Raw genomic sequence first — 20,637 nt, forward strand, 5'->3', positions numbered from 1 at the left:
CTGGGGAAACACGACCTAAGGCCCTCCCCGCAACCCGTCCAGAAACCCCAGGAAGCATTCAGGTCTCCGTAAATGGGGCTCATTTGCTGTGAGAGGTTCAGAGCTGGGCCCCTGGAGACCTCATGGAGCCAAGCTAGGGGTGCAGCCCCTGGAACCCAGAACCTGTGGGCCGTTCAGCGGGGCCGTTAAAACCGTCACATGACTGGGTTGGAAAGGAAGGCGGGCACCACCCTCCACCCTGACGCATGGCACCAATGATCGGGAGTAATTAGAAAGGAGTCTGGGCTGGTGAATGGGATCCTGGCCGAAGCCCCTTGCTTCCAGCTGATTTTCTTCTTCACGAGGTCTCTCTTGCCCCTCAGCCTGGGACTTGATCTTTTGGGAAGCCAAAGGTCAACTGAGAGTCAGGACAAATTGAGGACAGTTTTCTCTTAGTGGGGAGGGGTCTGGCAGGGCCCAGAGGCCGGCAGGAGAACAGTGCCCCGAGCTCCTGGAATGTGGGCTCACAGCCTCCCCCCAGGCTCTGGGCCCTGGCGATGTGATTGGCAGACAGGGTCTAGGGCCTGAGAATCTGGATTTTAACCGCCTGGCCAGGAGACTCAGGTGCGGAGTGGGGGACCTACCACATCTTTGGAAGCCCTGACCCAGAAATCCCGTCTGGCCCTCAGTGCTGGGGACCCTGGGGTTCCTGCCCCCTCAATCCCTTTCCTGTCTCCTCACAGACCTGAGATTATGTCTAAAGCTCCATTTTGTAGGCGACAAAACAGAGGCCCAGAGAGGCTAAGATGATTCAGTGTCACCCAGGTGGTAGAGAGCAGGTTGGGCCCGGGCTGTGGACCCCAGCACAGGAGTGGGGGGGGTCTCCTGTCCTGCAGGGGTGAGGGGTGGGGGGGCTCACTCTCCAGACCCCTCCTTGACCTGGGGGAGTAGGAGTGCTGGAATCTGAGGCACCCGGTGGCTGCAGGGGTGGGTAGGGGGGGCCGCCACGCTGCGGCTGCGCCTGACACTGACCGTGTCCGTGCCCCGTCTGCAGTGCTGGGTGGGCCAGAGTCCCGTGGCGTCCTACGCAAGATGAGCGACCTGTTGGAGCTGATGGTGAAACGCATGGACACACTGGCCAGACTGGAGAATGGCAGCGAGCCGCACCGGGCTGCTGGCGACGGGCACCTTGCCGGGGACAGGTAAGGGGGTCTCCGGATGGAGAGTGGCCCTCGGGGTGGGGCAGGGGTGGGCACACCGCGTGCAAAAGGGGAGTGAAGGGGGAAGGGGCGGCTGCCCTGCATCCTCCAAATGCACCCCCAGAGCTGGGGGGGCGGTGTCAGTCAGTCACCTTTCTGCTCACCTGCAGAAAACTAAAGAATACAGAAGGCACACGGTTTACCCAGAGGCGTTTCCACCACCAGATTCAACGGCTGTTAGTTAACATTTTGTCAAGTCGGTGGCCTGTCTCCCTCTCGTCCTTCTTAAATTTTTTTTTGTTTTTATTTGAGAGAGAGATTGCAAGTGGGAGAAGGGCAGAGAGAGAGAGAGAGAGAGAGAGAAGAAGGAGGCTCCAGACTGAGCCGTCAGCAGAGCCTGGTGCGGGGCTCCAACTCACGAGCTGCGAGATCATGATCTGAGCCGAGGTCGGACGCTTAACCGACTGAGCCACCCAGGCGCTCCCTCTTTGGTCCTTCTTAATAAAAATCACAGATGAAAGCTGGAGGGCGCTTTGCCTGCTCCCCCGTGGGGACAAGGGCCATCCTGGGTTTGGCGTTAGGGCTTTTGGCCCATGCGGCACATGCGTATTTTATTTTATTTTATTTTATTTTATTTTAATTTTATTTTATTTATTCTTAAATGTTTATTTGTGAACTAGAGAGAGTATGAGTGGGGAAGGAACGGAGAGAAAGAGAGACAAGAACCTAAGGGGGCTTTGTCCTGACAGCACAGAGCCCAACGCGGGGCTCAAACTCAGAAACCACGAGATCATGACCTGAGCCGGAGTCAGATGCTTAACCGACTGAGCTGCCCAGGCGCCCTAGCGCACGCGTATTTTATTTGCACGTGCTGGAAACACGCGGTGTGTGGGGTGCACGGGCCGCACGTGACTGGCATCCCACAGTGCATTTCCTATACCTGCTGTTTTCACTCAACGCGGCCGTTTTGAGCTCTGTCCAAGCTGACTGTCATGTGTGGAAGTGGATGTGGATGGCCCTGGTGGTTATCTGTCCTCTACCGATGGGCATGAGTCATTTTTGCCAAACAGAATTTCTTGATTCATTCATCCTAAATATTTCCCCACTGAGTCCAAAATATCCAAAGATGTTTGGGCCGCCGCCCCACGAGATCAGCAGCGGCCCAAGGAGCCCATGGTGTGAAACCAGATTGTGTGTCTTAGGTGTGTAAGGGGTGAGAACCCCAGAGAATGAGGGACTGTGGAGTCAGGGCCCTCAGACTGGGCTGTGGAGGGAGGGGCTTGCAGCCCCCCACCCCCTGCCCCAGAGAGGAGCTCCCCCTGACCCTGTTTCAGTATTGGGGCTCTTTCTGAGGCAGGTTGGCTCATTGTGTTCTCACTGCTGAAAAGTCAGTTTGGAAACCACACTTCACACGGTTCAGGGAAAGCTATTCCTGGGCCAGCATGACTTGCTGAGAATATTCTACCGCTGAAAAATCTAGTGGAAATCCACGCTTTTGGACGGCATGTAGGAACGCCGTACCTCAGCCAGCACGAGCGAGGTGAAAGCCAAGGCTCCGGCCACCTGCTGTTCAAGGGTTGGCGGTCAATCCTGGTCATCGCGGGGCCTGGGAGGGGGTGTAGGATGGACCCCTCCTTTGGAGGGGCCTGGGGTCCTCTGACAGAGCCTGTGTGGGCCGGGCTGTCAGTCAGGGGACCCCCACACACAGGCCTTACTGGCTGAAGGTCCTGGATGTCGGGTCGGGTCGTCTGATGCCTGAGTCACTACCCTCAGGTCACATGGCACTTACCGACAGCTCGCCGGGTGCTGGGCGCTGTCACTTACCTCAATGGTGCCGTCGGTTCCACCGCTGCTTCCTTGTGCTTTAACCTCTGCCACATTGAGGAGGGAATGGAGGCACAGAGGAGTTCAGGGACTCACCCAAAGTTGCACAGTGGCTAAGGGGCGGGGCCTGGCTTCGGGCCGAGGCCAGCTAAGTCCAGAGTCCACATTTGTTTCTTTCTTTTTTTTTTATATTTTTTTATTTATGTTTGAGAGACAGCACGAGCCGGGGAGGGTCAGAGGGAGAGAGAGAAACAGAATCTGAAGCAGTTTCCAGGCTCTGAGCTAGCGCTCAGCACAGAGCCCGACGCGGGGCTCGAACCCACGAACCGTGAGATCATGATCTGAGCTGAAGCCGGACGCTTAACCGACTGAGCCCCCCAGGCGCCCCTAGAGTCCACGTTTCTAAGCGCTGTGCTCCTGGCAGCTTTTTATTGAACATGTGGCTGCGTGTGGGTTAGTTTTCATTCCTCTGCAAGACTTTTCATATCAATTCATTCACAGCTCAGGGGAGAATATTCCTCGTTAGATCTTTGCCGTGATTTGCTTTCTTTCTTCCTTTCTTCTTTCTTTCTTTCTTTTTTCCTTCTTTCTTTTCTTTCTTTTTTCCTTTCTTTTTCTTTCTCTTTCTTTCTTTCTTTCTTTCTTTCTCTCCTTCTCTCTTTCTTTTCTTTTCTTTCTTTTTTCCTTTTTTTCCTTCCTTCCTTCCTTTCTTTCTTTCTTTCTTTCTTTCTTTCTCTCTTTCTCTCTTTCTCTCTTTCTCTCTTTCTCTCCTCTTTCTTTTCTTTTCTTTCTTTTTTCCTTTCTTTCTTTCCTTCTTTCTTTTCTTTCAGTTTGGAAAATGTAGACACTAAAATGACATTCTTGGAGCCTGGTAGCGTAAGGAACCGGCCACCGTGCTTGCCTCCTGGGTCGGCTGTGTGGCTGGGGGCTGGGCGCCTGGTTAGACGCTCTCTAACCCGTCTAACCATCCCGGGAAGAGTGTCTGACAGAGCAAAACTAGACAGATCCTCTCATGAAATATAGTCTGGACCTACTAAGTGCTATCTGGACCTACTAAGTGCCAGGCACTGCTACTGGTGCTGGGGACACAGTGATGAGCCTTGTCCCTCCTCCTGTGGAGGAGACAAGCAGTAACTGAGGAAAAGAAGTAAGTGAGACAATGTCAGACACTGATATGTGCTCGGAAGGGTTTGGGTGGGTGCCTAGGAAGGTACTGTTCATACAGGGCAGTCTGGGAAGGCCTTTCTGAGTTGGTGATATTTAAGCTTGATTCGGGATAATGGGAAGGAGCTGGCCACATGAGGAACTGGGAGTAGAGAATTTGAAATAAAGCAACAAGTGCAAAGGCCCTGGGGTAGGAATAAGCTTTAGTGTGTCGGAGGAAACGAACCAATGGGAAAGCCAACGTGGCAGAGCGTGGTGAGGGACAGGACAGGCTGATAGGGGAGGTGGCGTAGGGCGTTGTCAGCTGTGGTGAGTATTTGGGACGCTATTCTGAGAGGCGTGGGAGTTTGCTAGAGGGCTCACAACGAGGGAGTGATAGGATCTGGCTTCATTGTGTGTGTGTGTGTGTGTGTGTGTGTGTGTGTGTTTTAAGGATAGCTCTAAATGCTGTGTGGAAACCAGGGAGCTAGCTGGTGGCAGAAACGGGGAGAAGGAGGCAAAAGTGTTGGGCTCCCCCGGAGTTCCTTCCCGCTGGGGCATGAGATCATTTTCTTCTCCGTGTGCATGGGGTCCATGTTCTTCTCTGCTGTCTGAGCCCCTCCAATCCAGTCCCCCGCCCCCATCTGCTCCTTCCCCTCTCCTGCCTGCCCCCAGCGGTGCTGCCGCCCCTCCGGGCCGCTGATCCAGCCGCTGTCCACAGGTCTGTCCCCCAGGGCGAGGGCAGAGGACGCTGTCCCTTGAGCATCCTGCTGAGGGCCAGCTGGCCTGTCTTTTTGGACGGTGGAAGGGGGCTGGCGGGGAGAGCTACTGTCAGCAGTTGAACACCTCTCTGGTTTCTTCCAGGCCTGGCCTGTCCCTCCCTCCCCTGCCCTGCCCTTCATCTCCTCCGGGAGGGGGAGTCTGCGCCACCTCCTCACTCCATCCCATGGGGGAAATAGCAACAATCTATCAAGACCAGCGGAGCCCATCAAACCCCATAGGCAGGACCATAAATTTCATGGACATTGTTGCTTCTCGTTTCAGGGAGAAAAATGGTGGGTGTGTCCAGGGTGTGCGTGGGGGGAGGGGCCTCTGTCTCACACCTCCCGTGTGCACACGCACTGCAGCCCCCGGCCCACCTTAGGGCATCCTGGGCTGGTCTCCCTGCCGCCAGGCAGGGGTGAATCCTGCGGACGTGCCGCTGTGCTCTCGCACACCCTGCTCACCTGCGCTTGGACTCCTTGCTTCCATATGATTTGTGGCCGAAACAACCCCCACTGTCCTCCCCCTGCCCCGCCGGAAGCTTCTGGACCGTGACTCCCTACCCGTGGTTGGCATGTCCTCTGGGAAAGCACATTTTGCTTTTTTAGCCTCGGAAAACCTAATTAGGGGTTATTTGCAGATTTACTGCAAATGGCATCCTATTATGCACCCTAAAGCCAAACAGTAATGATCTCTGAATTTCCCATAAGGCTCCTCTGCAGCAGCAAAGATGGCCAACATTCCAGGCTGCTCTTCTTCATTCGAGTCAAACATGAGTCTGCATCTGCTGGACACTTGCTGCGTGTGGAGTCTGGGCCGGGGTTTCCGGGATGGGCGGACAGGACACAGGGCGACCGAGGGCCGAGGGTGGAGCCCTGTCCTCTAAGAGCGGCGTGCGGACCCCGGTGGGGTGGGGGACCCGCGCCTGGCCCAGCGCACAGCTGGAGAGTCACGGCTGCGGGTTCGTGTTGGACGTTCCGGTAGGTCACAGTGAATGAGCCCCGCAGTGAGGGTCTGAACGCTGGCTGCTGCCTGGTGTGGTGGCCGGCAGCGCGTCCTGTGACTTCTCCAAGCCCCACTGTCCTCGTTGGGCGGGGGGAGAGAGCACGGGCCCGGTAGCACCTGGAGGACCTGGTGATGAGGGGGAGCAAGCCCCAACCTGAAGGCTTTGGACACCATCTGCAGACTCTAGACTCCCCGACTGATGTCTTCAGTCTCACATGTCCACTGTCCACCTGCCTGGGTGTCCCAGGAAGCCCCCAAGCCCCCCATCTCCCCAGCCCTCCCGACCCCGCCACGCCAACCCCACTGTTTCCATTGTGGATTCCCAGCCTTGGAGTTGGTCTTGACTCTCTCTCTCACTTGTATCCAGTCCCTGAGCAAACTGTCTCCACCTCCAGAGTGCCCAGGACCCCACCTCTCCCCAATCCCCTCCCCCACTCCCCACTGATTCCCAGCTCAGCAACCAGAGAGATTATTTTAAAATACCATTTTAGGGGTGCCCGGCTGGCTCAGTCAGTTAAGCATGTGACTCTTGATCTCAAGATCGTGAGCTCAAGCCCCGTGTTGGGCGTGGAGTTTACCTAAAAAGAGATACCAATGTGGTCAGGTGCCTTCTGTGTTCCCAATGTCCCCCATGGCTCTGTATCATTCCCAGTGGCCTGTGACCCCCACGTGTCCAGGCCTGTTGTGTATCTGGGTCTCCCCTGCTATCTTCCATCTCACTCCCTGGGCTTCAGCCCACCAGCCTCCTGCTGTTCCCATAGCGTAGTGGTCTCTCTCTGGCCACAGGAACTTTGCATGGGCGGTGTCCTCTGCCTGGCATGCTCTTTCCTCAGATCCAGCCAAGTGAATCAGTTTTCTTACTCTCATGGTTTTCTCTAGTTTTTGCTTAAATGTCACCAATGAGTCCTTCCCTGAGGGCCTGTTTCAAGCTACACCCACTCTTCTGGACTCCCCCTCCCTTTTGGCTTATCACTGCCTCACCCTGTGTATTTTCATGACTTGTTTTGGATCGTCTGACTGCCGAGGTGACATGGATGCTCTGTGAGGGTGGGGGTTTCTCCTGTGTGACTTCTGGGTCCCCAGCGTTCCGTAAGCGCCTGTTGAAGAAAGGAAGGGAGAGAGGGAGGAAGGAAGGGCGGTAGTTTGGATGCCCGTGGGCACTGGGGATTTGCAAACGTGCCACAGTGTGTTGCATGGCAGGGACACCGAAGCCAGTGTGTTCCGGCCATCCCCGCCCTGGACGACTTCCTGTTCCGTGCACGGCGGAGCCTGGCCCATGTGGGGGTGCCCAGCTGCTGTCCTGTGGCATCTGGGAGTGGGAGCCGCGGAAACCCAGGGGCCGCCGGCTGCTGAGGGAGGGTAGAGCCCCGAATGCGGTCACGGCCCTGGACCTGGCAGTTTCATGCTGGGAATCCGTCTTAGGAAAAGAGTCATAACTTAGAAACATGTTTGTGAGCATGTTGGTTGTGGACGCCTTTTTAGAGTGTCAGAAAGTGTGAGCAATGGGGTGCCTGGCAGGCTCAGTCAGTGGAGCATTCAACTTTTCATCTCGGGGTCGTAAGTTTGAGCCCCGTGTTGGGTGTAGAGATTACTTAAAATAAAATAGAATCTAGGGGCGCCTGGGTGGCTCTGTTGGTTAAGCGTCCGACTTCAGCTCAGGTCATGATCTCATGGTCTGTGGGTTCGAGCCTCACATCAGGCTCTGTGCTGACAGCCCAGAGCCTGGAGCCTGCTTCCGATTCTGTGTCTTCCTCTCTCTCTGCCCCTCCCCCACTCATGCTCTCTTTCTCTCTGTCTCTCAAAAATAAACATTAAAATGTTTTTTTAAATAAAATAGGTCTAAAAAATTATTTGAGCAGCACTTGAAGTGTCTGCCAGCGAGGAAACAGTGCCCAGATTGTGATGACTCCACCCCATGGGGCTTCCGCCACCATCAGACAGGACGTTGGCGAGGACCCTCAGGGATTTTAATGATAAGTGACAATGTGAAAAGGGCAGGTTCTGTAATTATAAACAGAGTCGGACTATGATGTGCACGCAGGACCCACTAAAAATAAAGTAACAATAAACAGTGCAGCAGAGGTGGCCGAAAGGAGGTGTGAGATTCTTGTCTAGGTGACGAGAGGAGGGATTTTTCCATTTTAAAAAAAGAAAAACTCAAAAATGCTCCTAGATGCCATCAGCCCTCTGCGGGCTGGCAGGGCCTGTGGCCTGAGCGAGAGGCCCCCAGTCTTCCTGGGAGAGAGGGGTGCAGGGCGGGGGGGAACGTAATCTGGGAAGATCCACCCTGTGCGGGGCCCCTTCCTAACAGGACAGCCTCCCGGTGGAGATTGGGGGGGGGCCCTGCCTGACCCCAGGGCTGGACAGAGGCCAGATTGATGGGGAGGAATGGGCAGCTGGGTGACAAGGACAGTCAGGCTTCCAGGGCGGAGAGACCTAGCAAACGTGAGGGTAAACATCCTAACAAAGACAGAGATTCTCAACATCCAGCGGTGTGCTGTTTGTACAGTACGATCTCTGTGTGTCTTCAATGAGACACACACCCAAGATATTAAAAAAAAATCCTAGAGGCGCCTGGGTGGCTCAGTTGGTTAAGCCTCCGACTTCGGCTCAGGTCATGATCTCACGTTCGTGGGTTTGAGCCCCACATCAGGCTCTGTGCTGACAGCTCAGAGCCTGGAACCCGCTTCCAATTCTATGTCTCCCTCTCTCTCTACCCATCCCCCCTACTTGTGCTCTGTCCCTGTCTCAAAAATAAATAAACTAAAAAAAAAAAAAAAACCTTCCAGGGGGAAGCCAGGCCCTGGGTGTGGGGGCCGGAGCTGGAGTCTGGCCCCTGTGTGCCCGAGGCCAGCTTTGACACCCCGCTTTGCCCGCTTAAGGGGCACTGATCCCTTCCCCACATGCTGAAACCACACACAACCTGACTCCGGCTCCGTTCCCGTCGGTAGTGGGGAGATTGCCCATCTGCCTGTCTGTCTGTCTGTTGCTCTCACATGGACGTGTGTATGGATATGTATGTGTATTTCTCGGTGCAGGAAACAAGTGCTCTCTGCCTTGCTTGGGAAGGGGCTGGCAGATCCACCCTCAAGTTCAGAGCCCCCCACGGCGTCAGGGGCTCTGGGTGGGGCCGAAGGGGCCAACAAACAGAGGAGGAGAGTGGTCAAGTTGCAGGGATGGCTGGGCACTGGGGCAGGGCCTTGGCACGTCCCGGGTGGTGTGTGTGAGGGCACAGACAGGGAGCCGGTGACAGAACACGGCACCCCGCCCAGGACGCTCGTGTTTCTGGCCGCACGTGTCTGTCTGTCTGGGCAAGCCTGTCTGCGGGCACCTGTGTGCAGAGTCTGCGTGTGGTAGAAGGAAAGTGACCGCTTCGTACCCGCTTCATGATAAAATAACGACTCACAGCAAGCGCGCTGGCCAGCTGTGCGGGAATCGATACCCTGTTAATTGAATGCAACCCTCATAAATCATGGGAGGAGCACGAAATTCAGCGTCCTTCCCCAGGCGTCCAGGAGAGCTTGTCCAAGGGGCTGGGGAATGAGGGCCAAGAAGGGGGCTGAGAGGAGAGGCTGGGGCCTCAGGGGACCTCTCACTGGGTGGGGGTGTCCTGGTGAAGCCAGCGGGTGACTGGAGCCCAGTGGATGGGACAGGTACGTGATGTGGCGCTGGCTGCGTCTCTGGGAGGGCCCTGGGGCGGTGGCCAGGGTCTGGCTGCAAGAAGGTGGCCTTGGGGGCCGGCCGCCTCCCAGAGGCCTCTTGTCTTCTGGCGGAGGGGCTGGCGGTCAGCCTGCGGGTGCAAGGTGAGGGTCGTTCGGGCAGGAGCACTGGAACACGACGGATACTCGAGTGTTCTCCGAGGGGCTCCCGGGGCTGGGGGCCGGGTGACCCAGGCCTGGCTTGGCCTGCTTTCCCTTTGCAGGCATGAAACCGTAGGCGGAAGGGCCTGTTGCTTCCGGGTTGTGTGGAAATCACACCGGCCCGTGGCTCAGGCTCCGGCTCAAGCTCCGGCTGCGCTTTCGTACCTGCAAATGCCTTGGAAGGACTGAGTGCCCCCACGCAGGCAGTGTGGTGGGTTTGGGCACACCAAGGGGGTGGGTGCTGCTCCCCCAGGCAGGGCTGGTAAGAGCTCCTAGGGGTGGGGGTGGGGGCGGGGCCTCTACTAGGCCCTTCCTGGGGGAGGGCGGCAGGGGCAGCAGCGGCCTCCTTGGGAACTTGCCTTGGGATCCTGGGATGCGCTTTCCCCCTCCCCACCTCTGCCCTGTCTGCAGACTCTGTGACCTGGGCTGGCTCAGACTGCCTTGGGCCCCTTTGCGGGGAGAGGGAGGTCAGGGGCCTCTCCCAGCCAACCCCACGCCTGGGGGGACCCCACCCCCGCCCTGAGGGCTGTGTTCTGGCTCCCAGCGGACTCTGTTGGAGAGCTGGCTGAAGCAGCCATAATAATAGTTAATGACGGTAATAAGCAATAACAGAAGCCTCTCTCTGGTGGGTACTTATTATGTACTTTGATCTTGACCGGTGGCCCAGTGAGGAAGGTCCTGTCCAGGTCTGTGGTTCGAAGATGAGGAAACCGGGCTCAGGCAAGGAAGGGGCTGGCCCAGATGGCAGACCTGCAGGGCACGGTGCCCGGCCTGTGTTGTCTGCACGGCCCTGTGGTCCCATGGCAACCACGTGACCGCCACGTTGGGTGGGGGTGGGGGGGATGTGCAAAGGTCCTGTGATTCTCCGTGGAGTGTCTGCCCAGCTGGGAGGGAAGGTAGGACCCAGCTGACCTGTGGCCCTGCTGGCCCTAGAGCTCCCCCTCTTTTCTGCCCCTGCCCGGCACCCACGGCTTACAGGGTGGGCCAGAGAACCTCACTCACCTCTTGGCGGCCATGCCGTGGGGAGCCGCGGGGTCTGGGTCAGGAATAATGCGCCGCCACGGGCTTAAGTGCAAAGGTGCCTCCTCCCGGGGCCTCCCCGAAATCTCCAGCCTGCCCTCCTCCCCCCCCACCCCCTGCATGACCCTGGGTCTCCGCTCCTCACGCTCAGGCTGCCCCCCCCCCACACCCACCCATTCCAGCTCATCTGGCTCAACCACCAAATGCACACATCAAAGATAAAAAAGGAAAGGAATAAAAATATGCAACAAGTAGGAGGGACTAAAAAGCCCTCTATCACTCACCCCAGCACCAGTGGGAGAAAGACTGGGCAGCAGGGTGGGAGGGGCCGTGGGCGTGGGGGACCCTGGATCCCTCTGCTGGGCACACACCTTTCCAGCTTTGCACCCTGGTGACAGGCCCTCAGGGTTCGGATTGATGTTGACCGGGAAATGCGTTCTGCTACACCACCTGGTCCTGAAGGTCCCACCCCAGTGACGTCACCCCCTAGATCACGGCCCTCGTCCTGACATCCTGCCCCACCCCTGCCCTCTGTGCCCACCCTTGAGCACAGACCCCTTGCTGGTGAACTGATACCCAATGTTTTCATTTAATAGCTGTGTGACCTTCGGCAAGTAACTCAGCCTTGCTGTGCCTTGGTTTCTTCCTCTGTACAATGGGACCATTAGAGGGAATCCTGATGTTGTCAGGAGAATTGTCTGGGGCCATCAGCCGGGAGCCCCTTGTGCTGATGACCTGACCTGGTCCTTCCCGCCTTTTCTTTCTGCATTAGGTGCTCCTGAGGCCGTGGCCCCGCTGTGGGCTGGGGACTCATGGCTTCCACATTCGCTGTCGTTCTTTAAATGAGCTTCCCAGGGAGAGAAGACTAATCATATATGTATACATTTTAATGTTTTTTCATGTATTTTTGAGAGAGAGAGAGACAGAGCGTGAGCAAGGGAGGGGCAGACAGAGAGGGAGACTCAGAATCGGAACAGGCTCCAGGCTCTGAGCTGTTAGCACAGAGCCCGACGTGGGGCTTGAACTCATGGACTGCAAGATCATGACCTGAGCCGAAGTCGGACCCTGAACCGACTGAGCCTCCAGGCGCCCCAAGGGTCCAACTCTTGATTTCAGTTCAGGTTGTGATCTCGAGGTTTGTGAGTTTGAGCCCCACGTTGGGCTCCATCCTGACCGTGCAGAACCTGCGTGGGGTTCTCTCTTTCTCCCTCTTTCTGTCTCTCCCCCTTGCTCTCTCTCTGTCTCTCAAAATAAATAAATAAACTTAAAAACAATGAGGACATTTGGACACACACTGCCAAGAGGCCGGGTGGTGTGCCCACTAGCCCAGGCTGGCTGCCCCCACAGGCTGGGTGAGTCTCTCTCAGGCTCCGCCCCCTGCCCCTCCCCCCTCCCCCCTCCCTCCACCAGAAGGAACCAATCCTTCTTGACTGTCCATCTCGACTCCGGACTTCTGGCCTCCGGAGCTTCGAGAACACACCCGTGGTACCTTGATCCAGTACAAAGGCATGCCATCTTCCATTAGTGTTTTGTTTGTTTTGAGGGCGTTGCCAGGATTGTGTGCAGGTGTGTGTACATGCATGTGAGCGTGTGCACGTGTGTGTGTTGAGGGCTCATCTGCCCCTTCCTGCCACCTTCTTCCTTTAGTCGCCACCCTACCTCCGAGTCTGCCTGCACCCACCCCTCTCCCACACCCTCCGTGGACCGGGCCACCGCAGCCCTCACCTCTCGGAAGGCTGCGGCAGGAGGGGCAGGGGAGGGTGGCCCGAGGGGGTGGGCAGCTGTCACCGCTGTGCCTCCTCGAGGGGACAGATCCCCCGAGAGGAGCCCAGGCCGGACAAGTCCTCCTTCCTGTAATTCCCATTTTGTGCAGCACTAAGGCCCCCCGGCCTTGTCAAGGGATAAATGGAGCTTAAGCGGGGCCTGCAGAGCCAGAGGCGGAGGCGGGTATCAAAGATCGGAATTACTGGGTTCACGAAGGGCCAGCAGCTCCTGGCGAGGGCGCATGCGCCGGCCGGCAGCGCGGGGTCCGCCTTGGGCCAGGTCTCTGCAAGGAGACTCAGCCCGCGAATGGTGTCCCCATAAACTGCGCTGGGAACCGAGTAGTAATCAACCCCCAGAAATAAATTCTCCGAAACTAAAGGCCGCGCGAGTATTGGCGGTGGGTGGAGGGCTGTGATGTCTGTGGCAGTAAATGTGTTTAAGATCCTGGGAAGAATTCATGCTCAGGAGCCCAGCCATAGTTTACTAGAGGCTTAATAGCTGGCAAGTCCCCAGGCTTCTTTGGGTGGAATTTATTTTGGCTCCGTGTGGCCCCTCTGGGAGGAAATGGAGGAACAGACTGGGGCAGCTGGCCATGCCCCGGAGAGGGCTTCCATCGCCTGGGGGGTCCTGTCCAGGCTCTGGAGTAGAATTCCTCTGTCTGCTTCCGCCTCAGGCACTGCCCTCCAGCATGCAGGGCACACGTATGTGGGGCTGAACGGCAGACATGCCTGACACACACATGTGGGCTTTCCGTGTGGCGTGTGCAGCAGGTGGTCAGAGAGCCCCTGGTGGGGAGGGCCCATGCCTCCCTCTGCGGGCCCAGCTTTGTCCGTCTCCATGCAGGGCACGGAGTCTGGGTCCCCAGGAGCACGGCAGACCCGTGCCCCTGCTCATCCGCTGAGCCCCCTCCCCCACCCCAGGGAGGGCCTCCTCGGCGAGCCGTGCCCACTCACCCCTGGCTTCCCCCACCTAGGTTTCCCCCTGGGGCCGGCCTCATGGAGCGGATCCAGGCCATCGCCCAGAACGTCTCAGACATTGCCGTGAAGGTGGACCAGATCCTGCACCACAGCCTGCTGCTCCACAGCAAAGGTGGGGGCCAGGGCACCCCTCTGCCCCCAGGGGCTGGTGCCCAGGTGGCTGTCCTGGCTCCTGCCTCAGGCTCCTAGTGGGGTGACTTGGGTTCACCCCACTGTGACCTGAAACGAGGACAGAGGTCTTAGAGGCCCCTGGTGGTCCCCTCCCCTTCTCTCTCTGGGGGTCCCCCTTGAAGAATTTTGAGGACATTTGGGCGGGTGCCTGAGGTCCGCCTCTCCAGGCGCTGGTCCCTAGGCATGGGAGTCAGCTCCTCACTGGTTCTGAAGCCCCCATGGAGGGAGGGGGCTGGTGACAGAGGGGGGGAAACCCGGGCCTGGGGACCCTATGGCAGGTGGCCTTGCAGGTGGGACAACTCAGTGGAGGGAGGGCAGTGTGGGCTCTCCAGCGACCCCTCCCCATCACAGACCAGGCCCCTCCAACACTTCCCGGGGCTCCTCCGTCCACCCGGGTCCTTAGCAAACTGACCTTGTCTCCCTGCAGTGTCCGAAGGCCGGCGGGACCAGTGTGAGGCGCCTAGTGACCCCAAGTTCCCAGACTGCTCAGGGAAGGTGGAGGTAAGGCCTGGGGCTGAGGGCGGGGTAGGGGTGATGGGACAGGGCAGGGGTGGGCACAGGCTCCTACTTAAGGGCTCTGCCCCAGACCAGCTCTGAGGTTCTGCTGGGGGCTTCTCTGCCCAGCCCCCTGGCCCTGACCCTGGCACCAGCTGGCAGAAGCCAGCCTCAGGGGGTGGCCTCTTTGCTTGGGTCGCCTGCCTGGCCCACCAACCCAGATTCCCCAGGACAGTCGTGTTCTCATGTTTCGGGGTTTTCAGTACTTTCTTACAGCAAACAAGTTAATAGATGTGTGGCACCCCCAGCGGCCTGAGTCCTAACTAATTCAGAGACTGGCTGCGGAAGCCCCTCCCCCTTAGCCCCGCCCCTGGGGGCTGCATGAAGTCTGTCCCTCCGGGCATGCAGTCCACGGCATAAAGCCAGCTCGTCACTGGTTCTGAACTCCCTAGAGGGTGGATCGGAGGCATTGCAGACCCTGTCCTCAGTGATATGGGGGGTGGGGCGAATCGCTGTGAGCAGGGCTGCTCTGGCTCCGGTCCCTGTGCCCTTGGAGGCTGCTCTTGACCTTGGCCTCAGCTGGATCCTGCTCCCCATGACCAGCCAGGCCCTGAGCTGCCGCATCTCCCACCATTTGCCCTGGAGCTTGTCGCTGAGTGTGTCGTGACCTGGCCTTATTCTCTCAGGGTCCTTTTCTCTCTGGGCCCGAGGGACGGTGGCCCTGCTCGGCCTCCCCTGAGGTCCTCAGCACCCAGGACCTGGGACTGGGTCATGGGCCGACTCTAGTTGTCTTCTTCTCTGCTTCTGGCCCTTGCTGCTGCTTTAAGTGTGAGCCCCAGAGGCCTTGTCCTGAGGGAACCTGGGTCCCCAAGGACGTGCGTGCGGAGAGCCTGCCGAGGGTGCGGGTGGGGCTGGGGCCAGCACCCTGGCCCAGGCTGGCCCTCTCCGCAGTGGATGCGCGCCCGCTGGACCTCGGACCCTTGCTACGCCTTCTTCGGGGTGGACGGCACCGAGTGCTCCTTCCTCATCTACCTGAGTGAGGTCGAGTGGTTCTGTCCCCCACTGCCCTGGAGGAATCAGACAGCCACCCAGACGGCCCCCAAGCCCCTCCCCAAGGTCCAGGTAGGCCTGGGAAGTGGGTGGGCCCCTGACGGGCTGGTGGACAGGCCAGGTGGTCTCCTCCGGTGGTGCGTCCTTAAGGGTCAGCCCCGAGTGAGGCCAGCCTGCCGTGCCTGGTTGGGGGCAGGTCCCAGCTTGCCACAGGGCCTGTCCTACCTTCTGGGGATGCTGCAAAGCTTGGCCTATTTGAGGGGCAAGCTGGGGCCCTGGAGGCACCCCTAAACAGCCAAGAAAAATAGTAACAATAGCTGTCGCTTCCGGAAGCCTTCCAGATACTTTATCTGTACTTAAACCTTCCAGCAGCCTTTATGCAACCGCGTGGAACAGACGGTGACTCCGCGGTTTAGGGAGTGGCGTTAACTTGTTCAAGGCACCTCGTTACTCCAGCTCACTGAAGGGTGGCCCGGGCTTCCTGCCTTCCGAGTGCCAGCTCTGCACACTACCCCCGCTGCCTGTGTTGCAGCTGAGACCCCTGGGAACTGTCATAGCTGCCTGCCGCCAAAGGGCTCGGGACGGAAGCTGGGCTGGGGGTTAATGTTGGGGGGTGAGCGCAGGGCTCCTCGACTGTGGGGCTGGCGGGCCTTTACAAAGGGCGGAAGAAGCTAGAGCAGGCCCCAGCCTCTCTGGGAGGGTGCTGACCCCTGTCCCCAGGGCAGCAGGTGACAGTGATGGCACGGCTGAGGGCTGAGGGCTGGAGGATCCAGGTGTGGACCCCCCCAACCCCTCTCCAGGCAGTTTTCCGGAGCAACCTGTCCCATCTCCTGGAGCTGATGGGCAGTGGGAAGGAGTCTCTAATCTTCATGAAGAAACGGACCAAGCGGCTCACGGCCCAGTGGGCACTGGCTGCCCAGCGGCTGGCGCAGAAGCTGGGAAGCGTCTGGAGGGACCAGAAGCAGGTACCGATTCTCTGTGTATTCAAGGAGCTGAGCTCAGAGAACTTAGGAAATGGGCTCAGGGCCCAGGCTTACAAGTGCACAATGAGTCTGTCCTTGGAAAGGTTTTATTGAATTTGAGTTTTAGCTGGGGCAGAGGAGGCAGAGTCAGGATAGATTTGTGTGGTGGCCCCGGCTCTTTTCACATTTGGGGTGGAGTGACAAGCCCTCCCCCACACTGTGTAGGGGTCTGCATCTTGTAGATATTCTGTAGACGTCTTGTGCTTTTCAGGCAGAAAAGTCATGGCATTTGCCTAGAATATTGGGAATAATGTAACCTGTTTTGGGGAGATTTCTAGGTTCATCCGTCCATCTGTCCATCTATCCATCCATCGATCCATTCATCCATCCATCTATCTGTCCATCCATCCAGCCATCCATCTATCCATCCTTCATCTATCCAACCATCCATCCATCCCTCTGTTTGTCCCTCCATCCATCCAACCACTCATCCATCATATGTCCATCTATTCACCCGTTTGTCCACCCATCCAACCACCCACCCACATATCCATCCAACCATCCATCCATCCATCCAACCATCCATCTGTCCACTCATCCATCGTCCATCTGTTTGTTTGTGCATCCACCCATCTATCATCTATTCATCCACCCACCCACCCATCAATAAATATTTACCTGATTCTCACATCACCCTATTTATTTCTTTCAGAGTCCCTATCATTTCATGAAATTTCTCTTGTCTGTGTTTACTGTTGTCTACTTCTTCCATCGGGAATGTAAGCACCTTGAGAGCGGGCACGTGACCATCTTGTTCACTTTTATCCCCAGTGCCCAATGTGGTCACTCTGCCTCTTGGTCCCTTCTGTTGCCAGAAAAAGCCTACCCAGGCACCGCCTGGGGACAGCATCTGCCGCTGGCAGGGTCTCCCTGGGAGTGGGAGGGCAACAGCTGCTGCTCCTGCATGCTGACCCTGTGTCCTCCCCAGATCCTCGTTCACATTGGCTTCCTGACGGAGGAGTCTGGTGACGTGTTCAGCCCAAGGGTGCTGAAGGGCGGGCCCCTGGGGGAGATGGTGCAGTGGGCAGACATCTTGGCCACTCTCTATGTCCTGGGCCATGGCCTGCGGATCACAGTGTCCCTGAAGGAGCTGCAGAGGTGAGTGCCGGGGAGGGGAGAAGAGGGGATGAGGGAGAACCCGTCCCCCAGGGGCCACTGCTCTGCCTACAGTTCCCTGTTAGGTTCTTGTACTGTGGATGGTGACATTACTAATTTCCTACTCCTCTCCGTGCTGATTCCTGGTCATGTGTGGGATGCACCAAGGAAGTACATTTGCACAGTGCTGTTCGAAGGTCCTGTTCTCCATCTGGGGCCAAAAGGTGCCCTGGTATTTACACTCAAGGGGCTGACAAATATCGGTTTGTGGAATTGAGCCATGTGATGTGGCTGGGATCCTCTTTGTCTGCTGTCTTGGTGGGCGTGGTGCAGTCTTGGGGTTTTTCTTCTGGACTCGGGCTCCTTCCTGGGATTGGGGGGTTGATAAGACCCGGAGGGTGGTAAGGTAGGCTGGTGATGCCTCTGTTTCCCCAACGTTTGCCTTTCTAGGGTCCCCCTGATGCTCTTAGGGGTGGGAGATGGTGACGAGAGGGGAAGGATTTTGTTGTGTGTGTGTCTGTGTGTCTGTGTGTGTCCATGCCTGCGTGCAAGTGTGATTAGACTTAACGACTACCATCTGAAATATACAAATATACTTTTCCTTCATTCATTTATTAATGTTTATTGCATAATATTTGACACATACAAAAATATATGTAACAGATGTTAGGAAGGGCAGGTATAGGGTGTTCTCCCACAATCTGCCAGGGCTCCCCCAATATTCCCAGGGTGCCCGGCGGGCTCAGTCGGGGGCGAGTCCGACTTCGGCTCAGGTCATGATCTCACGGTTCGTGGGTTTGAGCCCTGCCCTGCGTCGGACTCTGTGCTGACAGCCCTGGAACCTGCTTTGGATTCTGGGTCTCCCTCTCTCTTTCTGCCCCTTCCCCACTCTCTCTCTCTCACTCTCAAAAATAAAATAAAACACTAAAAATATTTTTAAAGTATTCATTTAAAGAGAGAGAGAGAGAAAGCAAGCAAGAAAGAGCATCCCCAGGACTCCAGTGCCCACCTGGTGCCCCTTCTCTCCCTGATCCCTCTGCCCCTCCCCCCAGAGGAAACTTGCCACTTGGATTTTGTATTTATCATTTCTTTGCTTTAAAAAAATAAATTTTCTAAATGCTCATGTGTCCATAAACAGCACGTGGTTTATTTTTATCTTCATTTGCTTTGCGCTCTGTGCAAATGGCGCCCCCTGCGTGGAATGTCTGAGACGTGCTTTCTTCACCCATTTTTATGTTTCGGAGATTCGCTCATGTTGTTCCATGAAGCTCTAATTTTTTTCATTTTCACTGCTGTGTTTCCTTATGTGGATGGTCCTTACTTGTTTATCAGTTTTTGCTGACTGTGGACATCTTTTTCCTGCTTTCGTAACTTATTTTGAGTGATGCTATGGTAGACATTCTTATCCATGTCACCTGGGGAACCTGTGTTGTGGTAGAGACTGAGTTTCTCTTTGGGACAGACTAAGGCGCACAATCATGGGGTCTAATGGTGTGTGAAATAATGCCAATCGTTTTCCGAAGTGATGGAAACCGATTTAGCCCCGCCATTTGGAGGTTCCCAGTGGCTGTGTTCTCACCCACACGTAGTGTAATCAGACTTCCTAATTGAGGATGTCAAGTGGTATCATGACATCTTGTTGTGTTCTTAACTTGCATTTCCTGACAACTAATGAGGCCAACCATTCTGTCATATGTTTGTCCTTTCCCCTTGATGAAACACCCATGCTCACTTTTCTGCTGGGTTGTTTACCTTTTCCTTATTGAGTTGTAGGCATTCTTTACATATCATGGATATAAATGCTGTGTGAGTTATATCTGTTTAAAAATCTTCTCCAAATTTGTGGCTTGTCTCTGTCACTGTCATTTCTTTCTTCCCCCCCCCCCCCCCGCCAAGGAACAGAAGACCTTAATTTAATGTGGTCACACTCATTGATCTTTTTCTCTTAATGGTGAGGGGTTTATAGTTGGTGGATTTCTACTCCTCTTTCTCATTGGTATTTGGATGAGACTGTTCTAAGTTGGCCCCAGAATATGACTAAGGAGTTGTGTGCATACACATCGGTTTTTCTGCATCAACCCATCAACTTACTCTGAGGTGGTTTTCAAGCTGATGTGATTCCTGTCCAGAGCTTACCCGCCATCTTGATGGTCTATTGGTTCTAGATGTCTCTCTGATCAGCACTTTGTCCTGGCCACAAATGCTGATGCTCTATTATAGCGCAGGAGCGTTGGAGAGCGGAGGGTGCTGGAGGGGACAAAGCCTTCGACAATCTTAGGTATGCATGGTCTGGGCAGCAACTCATCCTCTCAGTTTCTCCCTGAACTTGGAGTTTGCCAGTAACTTGAGGAGGGCTCCATGTGACCTTGATTGGAAGGTGGTACTAGGACTAATAGCTATGTGCATAGGAGTATGGGGAGAAGGAGGCTGATACCGGGTTGTGCTGGGAGACCACTAAATGACCTAGTGGTTTGAAGGTTTTTATTTCTGTGGCTGTGATTCACGCTGCTGGAGTCACTGTTTTACACTGATGCACTTGTCTGCAGTACGCCTAGGAAAGTTCAAGTGTCTTCAGAAAGGAACAGTATCTATAAGGTTCATTTTGAAGGTGACAGGGACTCATGAGGGCACTGCATGGTTGTGGCAGTGTTGGGAACACAATCCCAGGTGTGGGGCAGCAGGTTCTGGGGGAGGAGGTGCCACCTGGGAATAGCACACTCCCCTCCCCGCCAACTCCCCTACCTCTAGCCCCCGCCAAAATCCAGCAGGATGTCACCGGAGTGGGAAGAAGCGATCAGGGAGCTGTCCCCGAGTGCTGGTGCTGAACATGCAGACTAGCTACTCAGCACTGGGAGAGGGAACCGGCTTGTCCCTCACTCTGACTCTCACCCTGGTGGCACTTTGTTGTCAGGCCAAGCTGTTCACATTGTGCAGGGCTCTTCAGAGCTGAGTGTGCCCACTTGCCGCCCGCCAGCACACCCTGCTGCTCACCCCCAGCTCCCTCTGAACAGAGAGAGGACTCATGCATCAACACTGTGGAGGAAAATGCTGCTAATGTTTTTGCAAATGATGAAGAGAAGCATCTTTGCCTGGCCTTGAAGCTTCCTGCAGGAAAGCCAGATAAGGGTGGGGGTGAGGAGGAGGAAAGAGAAAAGGGAGGCTCTGTCTGCAAAGTCACGGAAGTCTTGGGCATTTTGTGGATAGCACAATAGGGGTGGTGGTTAGCTACAAGCCAGACCTGTCTCAAGCAGAGCAGCAAGCAAGGGTCTGG

General features: G+C 56.3%; 1 protein-coding gene across 1 annotated transcript in view; it reads left to right on the plus strand.

Annotated features, from left to right (window-relative positions):
* MGAT5B (alpha-1,6-mannosylglycoprotein 6-beta-N-acetylglucosaminyltransferase B) overlaps positions 1 to 20,637 on the plus strand; it is a 68,378-nt gene that overhangs the window by 11,905 nt on the left and 35,836 nt on the right. The window contains exons 3-8 of the mRNA XM_029927091.1: positions 1,034 to 1,181; positions 13,530 to 13,645; positions 14,132 to 14,205; positions 15,151 to 15,321; positions 16,050 to 16,214; positions 17,200 to 17,369. Of these exons, the coding sequence (XP_029782951.1) occupies positions 1,034 to 1,181; positions 13,530 to 13,645; positions 14,132 to 14,205; positions 15,151 to 15,321; positions 16,050 to 16,214; positions 17,200 to 17,369 (844 nt within the window). The remainder of the gene's footprint in view (positions 1 to 1,033; positions 1,182 to 13,529; positions 13,646 to 14,131; positions 14,206 to 15,150; positions 15,322 to 16,049; positions 16,215 to 17,199; positions 17,370 to 20,637) is intronic.

The sequence above is a fragment of the Suricata suricatta genome, chromosome 17 (genome assembly GCF_006229205.1).
Source record: "Suricata suricatta isolate VVHF042 chromosome 17, meerkat_22Aug2017_6uvM2_HiC, whole genome shotgun sequence".
Classification (NCBI taxonomy): domain Eukaryota; kingdom Metazoa; phylum Chordata; class Mammalia; order Carnivora; family Herpestidae; genus Suricata; species Suricata suricatta.